This window comes from Rhinopithecus bieti, unplaced genomic scaffold (assembly GCF_001698545.2).
Source record: "Rhinopithecus bieti isolate Rb0 unplaced genomic scaffold, ASM169854v2 scaffold_35903, whole genome shotgun sequence".
Lineage (NCBI taxonomy): Eukaryota > Metazoa > Chordata > Mammalia > Primates > Cercopithecidae > Rhinopithecus > Rhinopithecus bieti.
The window spans coordinates 986,433-1,003,257 of record NW_016815549.1 but is presented as its reverse complement, the minus strand read 5'-3'; the positions used below and the strand labels follow the sequence as shown (position 1 = coordinate 1,003,257).

General features: G+C 45.5%; 1 protein-coding gene across 1 annotated transcript in view; it reads left to right on the top strand.

Annotated features, from left to right (window-relative positions):
- The window catches only part of KIAA0232 (KIAA0232 ortholog), a 64,971-nt gene extending 50,790 nt beyond the window's left edge, over window positions 1-14,181 (top strand). Inside the window, 4 exon segments of the mRNA XM_017853402.1 lie at window positions 138-205; window positions 207-244; window positions 5,245-5,342; window positions 11,631-14,181. Of these exon segments, the coding sequence (XP_017708891.1) occupies window positions 138-205; window positions 207-244; window positions 5,245-5,342; window positions 11,631-11,810 (384 nt within the window). The 3' untranslated portion in view covers window positions 11,811-14,181.
- Window positions 14,182-16,825: the final 2,644 nt, after the last annotated feature.

Below are 16,825 nucleotides of genomic sequence, written 5' to 3'. Positions count from 1 at the left end.
AAAAAGAAAGAAAGAAAAATCAAAAAACCTCACCAATGTAAAAGTTCTGGGTTTATAATCTATAAATAATGCTTGAATATTCTTCCTCTAACTTGAGAGTTTATATGCTTTTTCTATATTTGGTTTAATCTAAACAGTTCCCTGTATTGAACACTGATATACAAGGAATGAATAGAAGTCAAGAAAAACAGACCTGGTGGGAAAAGCCTTGTACTCTCCTCTTTTCCTGCATCAGAGTGTGAAGGTAAGGAGACCTCTTCAGTTCATTTATTCATTCCAATTTGTAATTTATTAAGAGCAATAATTTCTCTTTCTATGAACATCAGTCCAAGAAACATTTACCAAGAGGTTTCTGTGTGGGTGGCACTGTGTCATGCACTGGGACACAGACGAATGAGAACTGGGTCCTGCTCTGAAACAGCCACAACCTGATGGAGAGGAAAGGCATGGAAATACATCCAAGCATTACTGACCATGGATGAGATGTGTATAAGCCACCATTGAGTCACAGAGGAGGAAATAGCGGACAGTCCCTGTGAAGAGAGTTGCCTGCACAGAGGCAGGAGGGTCACAGCCAGGGGAAAGCACAGGGCCCCATGGCTTAGCTGAGGCGGGAGAGACAGACACGGCAGGAGCCTGTCAGAAGGTTTGAGGGCTTGGCTAAGTTAGGTCCGGAGAGACACGGCAGGAGGCTGTCAGAAGGTTTGAGGGCTTGGCTAGGTTAGGTAGCGTCTAACATGCAGGAAGGGAACGCCGTTCACAGAATTTAAATTGGAGGTTGTCAAGGTCCAATGTTGTTGAGAACAATTCTAGTAACAGGGTGGAAATGGAATTGAAAAACTGAAGGGTATTGGCCAGGGTTTTAGGCTCTTGCAGTAGTTTGGGAGCCATAAGCTAAGGGCTGGACTGAGGTAATAATCGCGGGGACAGAGAAAAGGAAACAGGACCGAGAGGTTTTGTAGAGGAGGAGCTTGTTGATGACTTTCTGTGAGGAGTAGTTATGGGAGTGTAGGTAAAGAGGGAGACAGGAGTGGGCGCTGATAAGGCGAGGAAGATTTTAGTTTAGGGTATTTTTGAATGAGCAGTCTGTGAGGCCTTCCAGGTAGACTCCCAGAAGTTATTAAGAAACCCTGACTTGAAATTTTGGGAGAAGTAGGAACTAAGGATGCAGCCAGAATTGATTAGCTCAGGAAGTTCAGCTTGTCCAGATTGTGGTCTCCTGGGCTTCTGTTGGCTACCACATTATTCAACAACAGCCTCCTGTCAGAGCCCTGAAGGGGTTATGCAAATCTCTTGCATTTGAATTTATGGGTTCATGTTTGTCCCATGCCCTCAAGTAATTTGTAGTTAGTGTGGAGCCAAGTGACTTCTCTCCCTAGCTACGACGCCCTACACACGCCTGTGCTGTCCTCAGAAAGCCTTCCTGGCATTCCTCGGCAGCATGAGCTGTAGCTGATGGGATGGAAGGCCAGATCGGCCAGGTTGACTCTTTAGGAGTGGAGCGTGTGCTCTTCTCTGGTCTGTAGCCACAGACAGCTTTCCAAGACCCTGCCTTCCTCCTTCCCAGAGGTTCAGCTGGGTCATAAGGAAAGTGTAGAGCTGAGTCTTCACTGTTAACATCTTTGTTGATTGAACAGCATTTATTAAAGGCCCATTGCTGCTGCCGCCCTACCATTGGCTCATATCTGGACAGCCTTGATTACGTGCAAGGTGCTCTCAAGCTTTTCTTTTATGTAATTCCCACAAGAACCTTAGGAGATGCCCCCCGCTGGTTTTCAGATGAGGAAGCTGAGTCTCAAGTTTAGTACTGTAATTTGCCCGAAATCACAGTGAACTATTAAGCATGGGCTAGAATCTAGGTTGTGATTCTTGTGGTCCAGAAGTTTTGCCCTGTACAGCAGCTCCCTGCGCTTGGTACCAAGGTAGATGCCAGGGCAGTAGGAGCACAGACCTTCCCTTCATGTGTGCCCAGTCTGGTAAACTGGGCAAGTGTAAGACATAGACACAGTTAATGGAATGCAGGTGGGATGTGGGTGGCCAGAGCTGGGCCACAGAGGGCCTCTGAGGAAGAGCTAGCAGGGAGAGGAGGACGCCCCTTTGTGGCGAAGAACCAATTCCTTGCAGTGGCATAGGGTGATTTTCAAACACAGAGTTCATGTTTCTTTATAAAGGGCAACCTTGGCACCCTTAGTCCAGCTTTCTGTCATTAGTTAGTAAAGAATCCAGTTCCAACTCTTAGCGCTAGGTTCCTGGTTATCTGTACGTCTCTTAGTAGATACTGGTGTTTGTACGTAATACTTTTGTTTTTACAGTGAAGTGGTATATAGAGAGACTTTTCGTGCATAAATGCTGGTAATTATTTCTTTTGAATGACCTTTAGCTCGCAGTGTGAGTTAAGTCCCTGCATATTCGCCCTGTAGCATCATGAAGTATCCTTCTTTAGCTTATGTGGGTTGGGGTATGTAGTCTCAGAAGGATAGCCAAGAAAACAGGTAGTCACTTACCCACTCAGCAGAAGTGGGGGGACTCCTGATGCTTCTAACGTTGCATATGGTTCGCCACAAGCAGGTGCTGCTCTGAGCCAGGGGCTGACCTGGGAGCTCACAGCATCTCTGGAAAGGAAGAGTAGCATTGTCCCCTTTACAGTAAGGCGGACAAGAGGCCCAGAAAAGAGGCAGCTTGTTGAGGTACCCATATAAGAAAGCCCAAGCTTTTTGCAGTCTGCCACCTGCTGGCCTTGCTGTGTATTCGTGTGTGCATCCATTCGGCACTTGGGTTAGGCACTGCTCTAGACTCTGGGGATGCATAGGCAGACAGATCGTGTCCCTGTCCTCCTCCTGCTCAGGTACCTTCTCAACAGGGACTTAAGGAAATAGGTCACAGACCATGTGACAGCTGGGGCTGCCTGCAGGGAGAGGTGCCAGGCAGCAGTGGCTTGTGCAGGGGCAGGAATGCATTGGGTATGCCCCAACATGACTGGCAAAGAGGGGATGGCATGGGAGTGTGGTGGGGATGAGGCCAGCCAGGCAGCTGGGAGCCAGACCACAGAGGGCCTTACAGACTGTGTGCACCAGCAGTGCTGTCCCAAACAGCAAGTCTCCACAGCTCACGCCCCTGGATTTTCAATGCTTTCAAGACTCAAGTAATGTAAGTGTCTGGATGATTTTAGCATTAAAGACAGAGAGTCCTGCAGGGAAGCAGTATAGACAGTCGGTGAAGGGCTCAGGATTGAGAACTGTATTGGAATCCAGAGTCTCTTTCCCCAGCTGTTAGGCTTTGGGTGCTGACTGAACCTTTCTGTGCCTCTGTAGTCTGTATGTATAAAAGGAGGCTAGAGGAATGCCTTCGTTGTAAAGTGCCTAGAACAGTGCCTGGCATGTCATCATAGCCTGAAACAGGGTGGCGGCCAACTTGAGCATCATGAAAACTATCAACAGCAGTTCAGCATCACCTTTTCCAAGTACCCTGTGGCACAGTAAAACCCTCTTGTATGTACAGAATTCCTAAAGCAGGAAGAGAAAATGAAGGAGTGGCGTGTGGAAATGGGCCTGCCTGCCTCTGAGCATATCCTCATCAAGGAAACCATGTCCTCCCCACTCCATGCCCCTCAGCCAGTATAAGTGGTGGCCAAATGGAGTGGGCCATGGAGTGAGAGGTCAGCCAAAGAAAAGATGCCTCCTTAGGAGAGATGAAGCCAGCCTCAGCAGAGGACACAGGGCACCCTCCCCAGCTGCCCTAGGGTGGCCATGCCTCCAAGCCTGTGGCTTTGATCAGCAGTGGTCATAGGTGCAATGTGTGCCAGGTACTGTGCTGGAGGCTTCACCTCTTTGAATTTGCACAGACATGTAGGAGGGAAAATGGTGATGTTCTCATCTTAGAGGTGAGGATACTAGGGCTCAAAGAGGTTAAATAATTTGCACAAAGTTACATCACAAGTAAATAGCGTGACCTGGAATTGACCGAAGTCTGTCTAATCCCAGAGCCTGGGGTATTCTCATGAACTTCAACTAGTAACTTGGAATTCTTGGAGCCATCAGAGTGAACAGAAGCTTGTGGAGAGTCTTCCATGTGGCCAGTGCAGCTGCAGGCAGCAGCCCAGCAGGGTCCAGGTGGTCTTACCCTTGGCAGAGCCTCGCTACCCTGTGCCAAGTAGAAGGGCGCAGCAGTCACTTGCTCCAGCCTTGTCCTTTGGGGTGTTGTGCAAGGGGTAGGCATGCCATCTCATCGAACTGCCTTGTAGTAACTCTGTGGCAGGGGATGGGGGGTGTGATCTGCTTTTGAGGATGTAGATGCTCAAGGGTGTTAAAGGACTTTTGCACCATGAATGTCAAAGCCAGAGTCCAAAACCCTGGCCAAGTTCCTCCTTTTCCTCTGCTCTGTGCCTCTGCCCCAGCTGTGTTTCTCATGGAGGTAAGGGAGTAAGAGGCTGTTCTGGATGAAGACCAGCAGTTCTCAGTGCATTAGAATTGCTTGGGAGCAGTTCTGCCTTTCAGAAAGTGCCCAGCCCCTGCCCGGGACAGTTCATTTGGAATCTCTGGCAGGAATCTAAGCCTCTCTAAAGCCCCCAGATGATGAGAATATGCAGCCAGGATTGAGAACCACTGGGCTCATTGGATTTATTCGATTTCTTCTCATCCCAATTTCTTTCCCGTTTTGTGGGCCATTTGCCTGACGGAATCACTGGCACCATTTCTTTTCCGTAGTCATAGATGAGATACATGGTTCAGTATGTTGTTGAGCTGAGGAAGAACCCACAAGGACGTGACCCTGTGTTGTTTCTCCGTCGCGTTCCCTCCTGTCTGAGCTGCCTTCGTTCTTCTGTTCTCTGAATGTGCTGTGATGCACCATCTGTCTCCTCCTTCCATTTGTTGTGGAGAGCGTGGGCCCTGTGGGTCTCTCTGTCCTGTGTTCCCAGGGCCGATCACTTTACAGGTGTGAATAGAAGCTTGTCCAATGAATGTCTCCTGGTAGAATAACAGGAGTATATGGTTATGCTGGCCTATTTTTTTTTTTTTTTTTTTTTTTAACTCACTAAACCAAGAATTTTGTCAGTGTAGCGTTTTTTTCTCTTACACACCTGCCTGGCTGTGCTTTCAGTGATGACTTAAAATCTCCGAAGGGTTGGGAGACCTAACTGATCTAACTTTGTAGTGAAAAATGAAACAAGAGTGTATGTTTCATAACTGTGTCTTAATGGAATTTCCCCCTTTCCCTCTTTTCCCTTCTCCATTCAAAATGATTAAGAATGTTACACAAATGCCAAGGGAGAGAGTGGTTTAGAAGAATGTCCAGATGCTAAAGAGACACCCAGTAATGAAGAGCGCCTGTTAGATTTTAATAGGGTAAGTGGACTGTCCTCCTCCTCCTCATTAACTTACAAACAGCCACCACCTCCACTTGTCCCTCTAGTCAAACACCTGGGAGTCATGTGAGTGGACCCCACCTCCCAGGAACCAGCCAGGTCTGCGGGTGCGGACTTCCTCTTCTCTGGCCTTTGAGTCTGCATTATCCCCGCCAACCCCCTTGACTGTTGACTGCCAGCGCTTCCTGAAGAATCCCCAGCTCTCTCCCCACTCTTGGCTCCACACTACTGCCAGAGGGCATCGTATTACAAATGCAGAGCTGGCCCTGTTGCTTCTTGGGTGGGCACTCTTTTCATCTTTCTTTTTTCTTTTTTTTTTTTTTGTTTACCTAGTAAGTGGGAGACCCAGCCTTGTCGTCTTTGAAAAGCGTGCAGCCCGAGGCAGCCTTGCCAGTGTGCTTCTTGCCGCTGTCCTGGCTTCTGCAGAACCATCCTGCCCCTTCCGTGTCCTTGCTGCACTCTGTGCACAGCTCTTCTTGTTGCAGCCAGAGCATTTTCCTGCGTTCAATTTCTGCATGTCTCCCTCTTCCACAAGCCCCTGGGCACCGTGAAGGCGGGTGCAGGGCCTGTGCCTGGTTTAGTGTAGTCTTAGACCTTCCCCAGTTAAGCAGGCAGGCAGGCAAATGAACCTAAGGAAAATTATTTTTCTTTAGTATGAATTGTCAGTGTATTAGGGTTCTCCAGAGGGACAGAACTAATGGAATAGGTATATATATAAAGGGGAGTTTATTCAGTATTAACTCGCACAATCACAAGGTCCCACAATAGGTCATCTGCAAGCTGAGGAGCAAAGAGAGCCAGTCCTAGTCCCAGAGCTGAAGAACTTGGAGTCCAATGTTCGAGGGCAGGAAGCATCCAGCACAGGAGAAAGATGTAGGCTGGGAGGCTAGGCCAGTCTAGTCTTTTCACGTTTTTCTGCCTGCTTTATATTCTAGCTGTGCTGGCAGCTGATTAGATGGTGCCCACCCAGATTGAGGGTGGGTCTGCCTTTCCCAGCCCACTGACTCAAATGTGAATCTCCTTTGGCAACACCCTCACAGACACACCCAGGATCAATACTTTGCATCCTTCAATTCAATCAAGTTGAGACTCAGTATTCACCGTCACACGTCCACCCCTTGTCAATTTGAACCCATCTCCTGAAATTATACATAATCTTCAAATAAAGACAATAATATGGTCATAATTATACCTAACATAATACAGCTATCCTTCATACAACCAGAAAAGCACCAATCCCAAACCCAAATACTATTACATAGAGTTAACAATACTTAAATGCTGATATGAAGTCAATAAATCTTATGTCAGCCGGGCACAGTGGCTGACCCTTGTAATCCCAACACTTCGGGAGGTTAAGGTGGGCGGATCACCTGAGGTCAGGAGTTCAAGACCAGCCTGGCCAACATGGCAAAACCCCATCTCTACTAAAAATACAAAAATTAGCTGGGCATGGTGGTGCACACCTGTAATCCCAGCTACTTGGGAGGCTGAGGCAGGAGAATTGCTTGAACCCGGGAGGTGGAGATTGCAGTGAGCTGAGATCATGCCACTGCACTCCAGCCTGGGTGATAGAGCAAAACTCCATCATTCATACATACATACACACATGCACACACACACATACATACGCATACATACACACATGCACACACATACATACGCATACATACATGCACACACACATACATACGCATACATACATGCACACACACATGCACACGCATACATACACACATGCACACCCATACGCATACATACACACATGCACACCCATACGCATACATACACATGCACACACATATACATACGCATACATACATACACACATGCACACACATACGCATACATACACACATGCACACACATACGCATACATACATGCACACATACGCATACATACATACACACATGCACACACATACGCATACATACATGCACACATACATACGCACATACACACATGCACACACATATGCATACATACATGCACACACATACATACGCATACATACATGCACACATGCATACATACATGCACACATACATGCACACACACATGCACACACATACGCATACATACATGCACACACATACATACGCATACATACATACACACATGCACACACATACGCATACATACACACATGCACACACATACATACGCATACATACATACACACATGCACACACATACATACGCATACATACATACACATACACACATACGCATACATACATACACACATGCACACATACATACGCATACATACATACATGCACACATACATACGCATACATACACATGCACACACATACGCATACATACATACACACATGCACACATACGCATACATACATGCACACACACATACGCATACATACACACATGCACACATACATACACATGCACACACACATACGCATACATACATGCACACACATACACACGCATACATACATACATGCACACACATACACGCATACATACACACATGCACACACATGCACATACATGCACACACATACATACGCATACATACACGCACACATACATACGCATACACATGCACACATACGCATACATGCATGCACACATACGCATACATACATGCACATACATACGCATACATACATACACAAGCACACACACATACGCATACATACATGCACACATACGCATACATACATGCACACATACATACGCATACATACATACACATGCACACACATACATACGCATACATGCACACACATACGCATACATACATACACATGCACACACACATACATACGCATACATACATGCACACACATACGCATACATACACACATGCACACATATACATACACATGCACACACATATGCATACATACATACACACATGCACACACACATACGCATACATACTTGCACACACACACATACACACGCATACATACATACACACATGCACACACACGCATACATACATGCACACACATACACATACATACATGCACACATACATACGCATACATACACACATGCACACATACATACGCATACACATGCACACACATACGCATACATACATGCACACATACGCATACATACATGCACACACATACATACGCATACATACATACACATGCACACACAGATACGCATACATACATGCACACACATACGCATACATACATGCACACATACATACGCATACATACACATGCACACACATACATACGCATACATGCACACACATACGCATACATACATACACATGCACACACATACGCATACATACATGCACACACACACATACGCACGCATACATACATACACACATGCACACACACACACGCATACATACTTGCACACACACACATACACACGCATACATACATACACACATGCACACACACGCATACATACATGCACACACATACACATACATACATGCACACATACATACGCATACATACACACATGCACACATACATACGCATACACATGCACACACATACGCATACATACATGCACACATACGCATACATACATGCACACACATACATACGCATACATACATACACATGCACACACAGATACGCATACATACATGCACACACATACGCATACATACATGCACACATACATACGCATACATACACATGCACACACATACATACGCATACATGCACACACATACGCATACATACATACACATGCACACACATACGCATACATACATGCACACGCACACATACGCATACATACGCATACATACACACATGCACACGCATACATACGCATACATACATACACACATGCACATACACATGCGCATACATACATGCACACATGCACACATACATACGCATACATGCACACACACATACACACGCATACATACATACACACATGCACATACGCATACATACACACATGCACACACACGCATACATACACACATGCACACACACGCATACACATGCACACACATACACACGCATACATACATACACACATGCACACACACACACGCATACATACACACACATGCACACACACACGCATACATACACATGCACACACACACATACACACATGCACATACACACGCATACACACACACATGCACACACATACACACGCATACATACACATACACACATACACACGCATACATACACACATGCACACACACACGCATACATACACATGCACACACACACACGCATACATACACACACATGCACACACATACGCATACATACACACAGGCACACACATACATACGCATACATGCACACATGCACACACACATACATACGCATACATACACACATGCACACACATACATACGCATACATACATACACACATGCACACACACACATACATACGCATACATATATAAATCGTGTCCCATTATAAAGGACAAAGCAAAATGAGATTTTCTTAGTACAAGTGTATACATGCACAAACATGTTTTTAACAGAAGGAGGAGGAAATACTGAAGACAATTACAGTCCTGGTTTCTGCAGCTGGTCACATGGTCGGAGCTGGTGTTGATGCCTACCTTCTTCTACTACCCGTTCTGTATTCCCTTTACCTTCAGCAAGCACCTCAGCAGGTCGTGGTTTTTTCCTGGTGGAGTGACCTAAACCTTCATTCCTGAAGAGTCTGGGCCGTTTGTATCCTGTCTGGATGGGGCTGTTGTAGTTTCCCATTAACTTTAATCACAGGGCACGTGATCCAGTGGACACTCAGTATTCACCACCAGTCAGTGTCCATTCAGGTCCTGTAAGAACTGACTGCCCAAGCACCTATAACATCACTGTCCACGTCCTGCTGCCCACTGACCTGTCCGGCTCCACACATTAAGGCAGACGTTTGAGGCCCCCACCAGCTCTCTCCTCAGTGACTAGTTCACATCATCCTCCCAGCCTCAAACCCCAAACCAAGACGTGTTCCCCAGATCCTCTCTCTCATCTTCCACACACAGTCCGCCTGCCAGTCCTGACTGTTCCACCTCTCAGCCACTTCACATCCTCCCAGTTCTCCTCCTCTCCATCATTACCACTTTGTTCAAGCCACTGTCCCTGCTCCTGAACAGCTGCCATGGTATTTTCATTGTCCTTCCTGCTTCCGTCACGCTTTCCAGCCTTCTCTCTGCACAGTAGACAGATTGACCTCACGAGCAGTAGCTTGTTTAGTCCTCACAACAACCCTGTGAGGTGGGTACTGTTGTCATGCCTGTGCTGCAAAATAGGAAACCGAAGCACAAAAACATCAAGCGCCGTGTATCCAAGGTCAGAGAGCCACAGATTCAATGTGGACCGGAACTCTGAACCTCAGCAGTCTGCCTCTAGGACCCATACCGCTAATAACCATGATGTCGCTTTGCTGTTGCATTTGAGACAGATCCAAACTCCCCGCCACGCCTCTACAGCCCTGTATGTTTTGCCCCCATCTGCCTTTGACCTCATCTGCCTCAGCTCTCCCCTTAGTCTGTGTGGCTTTTCTGTGCTTCTGCCTCAGGGGTTCTCAACCAGGGACAGTACTGCCATGTGGAGATGAGGTGGCAGTGCTGCTAGTTACTATGGCACGGTGAGGGGAGCTTTGGTAATGACTGTGACTGGGGAGGGGCTACCACTGCGTCTAGTGTCCTGGGGTCCAGAGATGCTGACCGTCTGGTGTAGGGGGACAGTCCCACACAACAGAGTGTTGGCACCTCTGCATGGCTGGCTTCTCAGCTGAGCAGGCCTCTTCTCAAAAGAACTCCCTTCCCAACCACACCCGTCCGCAGTGCCCCCCTCGCCATCTGTACCATGTCACTGCAGAATCCCTTCCCAACCACACCCGTCTGCGGTGCCGCCCTCACCATCTGAACTGTGTCACTGCAGCTGGCGCGTGTTGGTTTGCTTGTTCATCTCCCCGGCGGGCCTGGCATGTCCCTTGTACTGCTGGAGTCCTTGTGCCCAGTAAAGCTCCTGGTACGGAGCAGGTACTCAAAGACTTCTGAAAATGAAAGCGTTCTTTATCCTCCCCTGACATGGCTAACATTTTGTCCAAGTGACTGAACAAGTGCAGTTAGGATTTTGGATCCTTCATGGATCAGAGGAGAGAGGCGGTTTTGCTCTGAAACAGTGAAACTCTGCATTTTTCTAACTCCACAGGAAAACATCGATGATTTGTGATTGCCTCTCTGTATATAAATACAGTATCTCACCCTTTTGAAAAAAAAAAAGGTCTTTTGATCTGTTGAAAATTGTTTTAATCTTAGGTGTCTTCTGTTTATGAAGCAAGATGTACAGGAGAGAGAAATTCTGGAGCTAAGTCAGATGGCTTCCACGGAAAGATGTGCTCCAGCGCCAGCTCCACCTCGGAAGAGACAGGCTCGGAAGGCGGAGGCGAGTGGGTGGGCCCTAGCGAAGAGGAGCTCTTTTCTCGAACTCATCTCTAAACCTGCAAAATAGTACAAATTATTGTTTAAAAATGATATGTGATGGAAAATTACTCTTCAGTGAGACCTGTTAATCTAAAACACCAACTTAGATTTCCTCTTCAATTAACTGATTCAGATCGGTAATAATTATCTTTCTCTTCTTGCTTATTTTAGAGTTGAGGACAGCTATCCTGTTAAAAGATTTTTTTTTTCCCAGCTGTTAAATTCTTGGCTATTTGAAATAGACTAGATTGTGTTGTCAAATCAAGAATGGGTGTGCATGTGCTTGTCTTAGAAGTATCACTGCTTTTTGCATCTTAGCTGCAGTTAATTTTCCTTCTAACTGCGGTTACATCACTATGACCTTATTAGCACTGCAGTGTCAACAACCACTTCTGCTCTTCAGAGACTTTAGCTTTGGAGCATTTAGGCTTTGTTCTCCAAGAACTGGGAAATCCGTTCTTACCCTGCGGTGGCTCGATGCCTTTCTGAAGGCGAGAGGGAAGCGTGGGTGACTCAGCGGTGGTCTCCATTCAGCAAAACCTCATGTATATTTGAAGTAGGAACCACAAGGGTGTGCTTTTCGAGACTCACAAAATACTGTGTTTTCTATCTTAGGATTTCTTTTACCCTAAAGTATCATGGAAGATACTATGGTTTGTGACTTTTCTTGCTAACTGAAGAAGCCAAGGATTTGGGGTGTGGGGTCGTATGCAAGACACAGTAGGATAAGGGTGCATACCCCACCCCTTACCTGTTCTCATACTGCAGTTACATTTACACCAAAACCCCATGCAGGGTTCTGTGTGGTGAGTGTCACATATGTGGTAAGGACCTTAGTTGCAGATTGTTATTTTCTGGTGACCTGTGTTGAATTGAAGCCCCCAAAACTTGAAATTGTGAACATTTAACATGCAGTAAAGGCCACCTCATCACCCAGAGAAATCTTTGGCTGCTGCAGCTAGCCGCTCCTTGGCTGTGATGTAGTATAGCTTCGATCTCATTTTGTGTTTGAGAGAATGTTCTGGGCAAGTTCTGTGTGTGGTGGGTTGGGGCGGGTAGAGTCATGAGTTTTCCACGTCCCTGTGTGGTGGCTGTGCTGACTGTCACTCTGTGGGACTGGCTCCCAGTTCTCCTTGGTGAGCCCGGGGAGCCGGCGCATCTTGTGAGTCGTGTCTGTGCATGGCGATCCGCTCCTCCAGCTCTCATGGCATTGTGCCACAGGCTGAAGCCAGGAGGAGCAGGATGTGCAAAACCTAAACATTTTACATTGTTTTCTTTTTTAACCAACTCATTGTTTAAAAAAAAAAAAAAAAAAAAACACCTAATCTGTGAAATCAATGTAGCATGTCCGGAACATCAGGAATGGCAGAAAAGTCTGATATGGTCTAGACAGCTTCACCACTAATTTTGGCAGGCAGTAAACACACATATAATTTATTAGCTGGGAGCTGAACTGGCTGTGAAATCTATGATTTGCTTTGAACATTTGGGTTTTGTTGCCTTCTTCTTAATTGATAACACAGAAAGTACCATCAAAGACTGTGGAGTCATTGAGGTTCTGTGTGTCCTCACCGAGAGGGACCTGGCGTGCCCGCCGGGTTGATCTTCCCACATGTTAGGGTTTATTTTTATACAACACATCTTTTGACACTTTAAGGTGTGTGTGTGTGTGTGTGTGTGTGTGTGTGCGTGTGTAAGGTTTTATGTTGCTGTTATTTATTTACAAACTTCAGATATGTTTTTATGTATTTTTCATTCTTCTGGAGCTTCCTAAAAATTGATAAGCATCTGCACTGAAATATAATTTAACAGCAAAGATAAAAAAGGATTGAAAGTTGTAAATTCCTCATATCACTATAGTGACGATTATTCTAGAAATCGTTGCTTATGTAGCAAAGACCAAATAAATCGATTTCAGACACAACCTTGAGCACAGTTGATTTTGGACAGCTGCTGTTTATTAGGAAAGGGCTCCAGGTGGCCAAGGTGCACACTTCCTCAGACGCGCGTGAGGAGATGCTGCACCTTCCACAGGTGAACGGGACGGATTCGAAGTGAGCAAAGGGATTCACAAATTATGTATTTATTTGTTTTCATAGTTAAGTAGCTGAAGCTCAGAGGCTTTCAGCAACAGAGATGAAAGTGTGGTTTTTTAGTTTTGTGAATGGATGATCACAAAGAAAAGCATTTTAAAAGTTGGCAAACGCTGAAACGCACTGTGGTATGAAGCGCATTGCATTTCCATTAGCACTGAAGCAGCAGTTTCCATTCCTGGGCTGAGATTGCTTTCCTCGTGGTTGTATTGTTCTGATTTCACGTTCACCAGAGTAACTGATTTTTTTTGTTTTCTTGTGGAGTTAACACCAAATAAAAATTGTAAAAAACAGTTTGTTGTTTTTATTTCTCATAGCAAAGCTTCTTTTGTAAAAAACTCCAGCTTCCTTTCACTCATGAGCATCTGTGGAAGAGCGAGGGCCCAGGTTACATTTGTTCTAGATGGAGGTCATTTAGCTCTCCTTGCAGATGCTGCTAAACACATTGTGCAGCTTTGCTAGAGAAGAAAGTGGTGTGGCCTGCTGAGAAATGAGTGACCCTCCCCATCTCACCCCCGGCACACGCAGGGGCTGCTGCCAGAGTCTGCAAAACACATAGCATTTTTGTCCGTAGATGGTACACAAAGCTCAATCTTTTGTTTTCTTCTGGGGAAAAAAGTAAATCTTTATATGTTAATATGATTGATATTCATTGTGGAAAAAAAATCAGTGTGTTTTTAAAGAAGTCTAAGGGAAAAGGAAAACTGGTATGTCCTTCTGTTCTCTGAGACATTCACTGGTAACATCCATGCGAGCCCCTTTCCAGGATGGTGAATGTACAGTATATATGAATGCATACAGAGAGAAATTTACATTAAAGAGTATACTATACTTGTTCTTCTGTAACATCAGAAATAGGTTTTTACTCAGATGTCTTTTCATGTCAGGAATTATAGAACTACATAATTATTTTTATAGCTGTATTATGTAGATTTAACAGGTTCCTCATTGATAAAACAATGTTTTTTTGGTTGTTTATTCAGTAACTGAATAACGTTTCTGTGGACATCCGTAAACATGTTTGAGGGGACTTTTAAAAGTTCATGGAAAATGGAATTAAAAGAAAAATAAAAAAATATAAACTTTATTTCTCAACATAAGTTCCATCAAGTTCAAGATACTACTATAAGACATACTACCATAATACCAACCATTAGTCTATCCCTAAAGAACTGAGGGTCCTGGAAATTTCACCATGGCAGTGTAGTCTCTACATTGTGAACTGAAGAAAAATGGGTGCCCTTTACAGACTTCTCAGTAGGAAACAAAGTCAGAAGAAGCCAAATCAGGACTGTAAAGTGGATGCCTTATGATTTCCCATTGAAACTCTTGGAAAATGGCTCTCATTTGCTGAGAGGAATGAGCAGGAGCATTGTCGTGGTGGAAAAGGACTCTGGTGAAGCTGTCCGAGGCATTGCTCTGCCACAGCTTTGGTTAACTTGCTCAAAACACTCATAATCTCAAAACACTCTTTGGGCATCTAGAAAGCGCGCGCGCACACACACACACACACAGTGCCTTGAGCATCCCAGAAAACCTTGGCCCGGCTTCTGCTTTTGACCAGTCTGCATTTGCTATGAGGAGACCCCTCCCACCTGTTGGTAGCCAGTGCTGTGATCACAATCATGTTGCCTTCAGGATTGTGCTGGTAAAGCCGTGTTCCATCTCCTGTTATAGTTCTCAAAGGAAATGCTTTAGGATCTTGGTTCCTCTTGTTGAAAATTTCCCTTGAAAGCTCTGCTCCTGTCTCCAGCTGATCTGAGTGCAATGGTTTGGTAGCCATTGAGTGGCAAGTTTGCTCAAGGTGAATTTTTCAGTCAGATTGTGTTAAGCTGAACCATCTGACATGTCGATGGTGTTGGCTGTTGTTTCTGCTGTTAATCATTGTCCTCTTTGGTTCAGGCATGAATGAGATTAATTTTTTCCTCACAAATTGATGAGGAGGTCTCGTCTTCACCATTGTCTCATCCCTTCTTAAAACAAGTTACCCATTGGCAAACCTGATTTTGGCTGGGGGCAGGGGCATTGTCCCCATAGGCTTTTTTGTAAAAAAAAGATTTCGGGCCAGGTGAGGTGGCTCAAGCCTGTATTCCCAGCACTGTGGGAGGCTGAGGTGGGTGGATCACGAGGTCAGACCATCCTGGCCAACATGGTGAAACCCTGTCTCTATTAAAAATACAAAACAAAATTAGCCGGGCGTGGTGGTGGGCGCCTGTGATCCCAGCTACTCAGGAGGCTGAGGCAAGAGAACCGCTTGAACCTGGGAGACGGAGGCTGCAGTGAGCCGAGATCGCACCACTGCGCTCCAGCCTAAGCAACAGAGCAAGACTTTTTGTTTTTTGTTCAAAAAACAACAAAAAAATCATGGATTTCACCATTGTTCAGGCCAAGCATCACCATAAGCTTGGCGTCCTTGCTTCAATCTGTAGCAGAATTCATGTTGCTCTGATAGCTGCTCTTTTCAAACAGTCGCACTCTTCTTAGTGCCTCAAACTAGATCTCGTTAAGACGTTATAAGAAGTTAGTACAAGTTTATTTTTGTGCAAAACAATTTTGAAATCTGTGCATAGCTATTTTTTGGAGACAGTCTCACTGTGTCACCGAGGCTGGAGTGCAGTGGCATGATCACTAATCTCAATACTCCTGGGCTCAAGTGATCCTCCTGCCTCAGCCTCCCTAATAGCTGGGACTCTAAGCACCCCTCACCATGCCCAGCTCATTTTTAAATTTTTTGTAGGAACAGGGTTGCCCAGATTGGTCTCAAGTACTTGGCCTCAATCCATCCTCCCCACCTCAGTCTCCCAAAGTGCTGGGATTACAGGCCTGAGCCATTGCACCTGGCAATAATAGCACAGGCCCTAAAGGATGGTGTCCCACCACCCCAATACCATTTTTAAAGTCCTTACCCCACTAATTTGAGGGAGTGCAGTGGTGTTA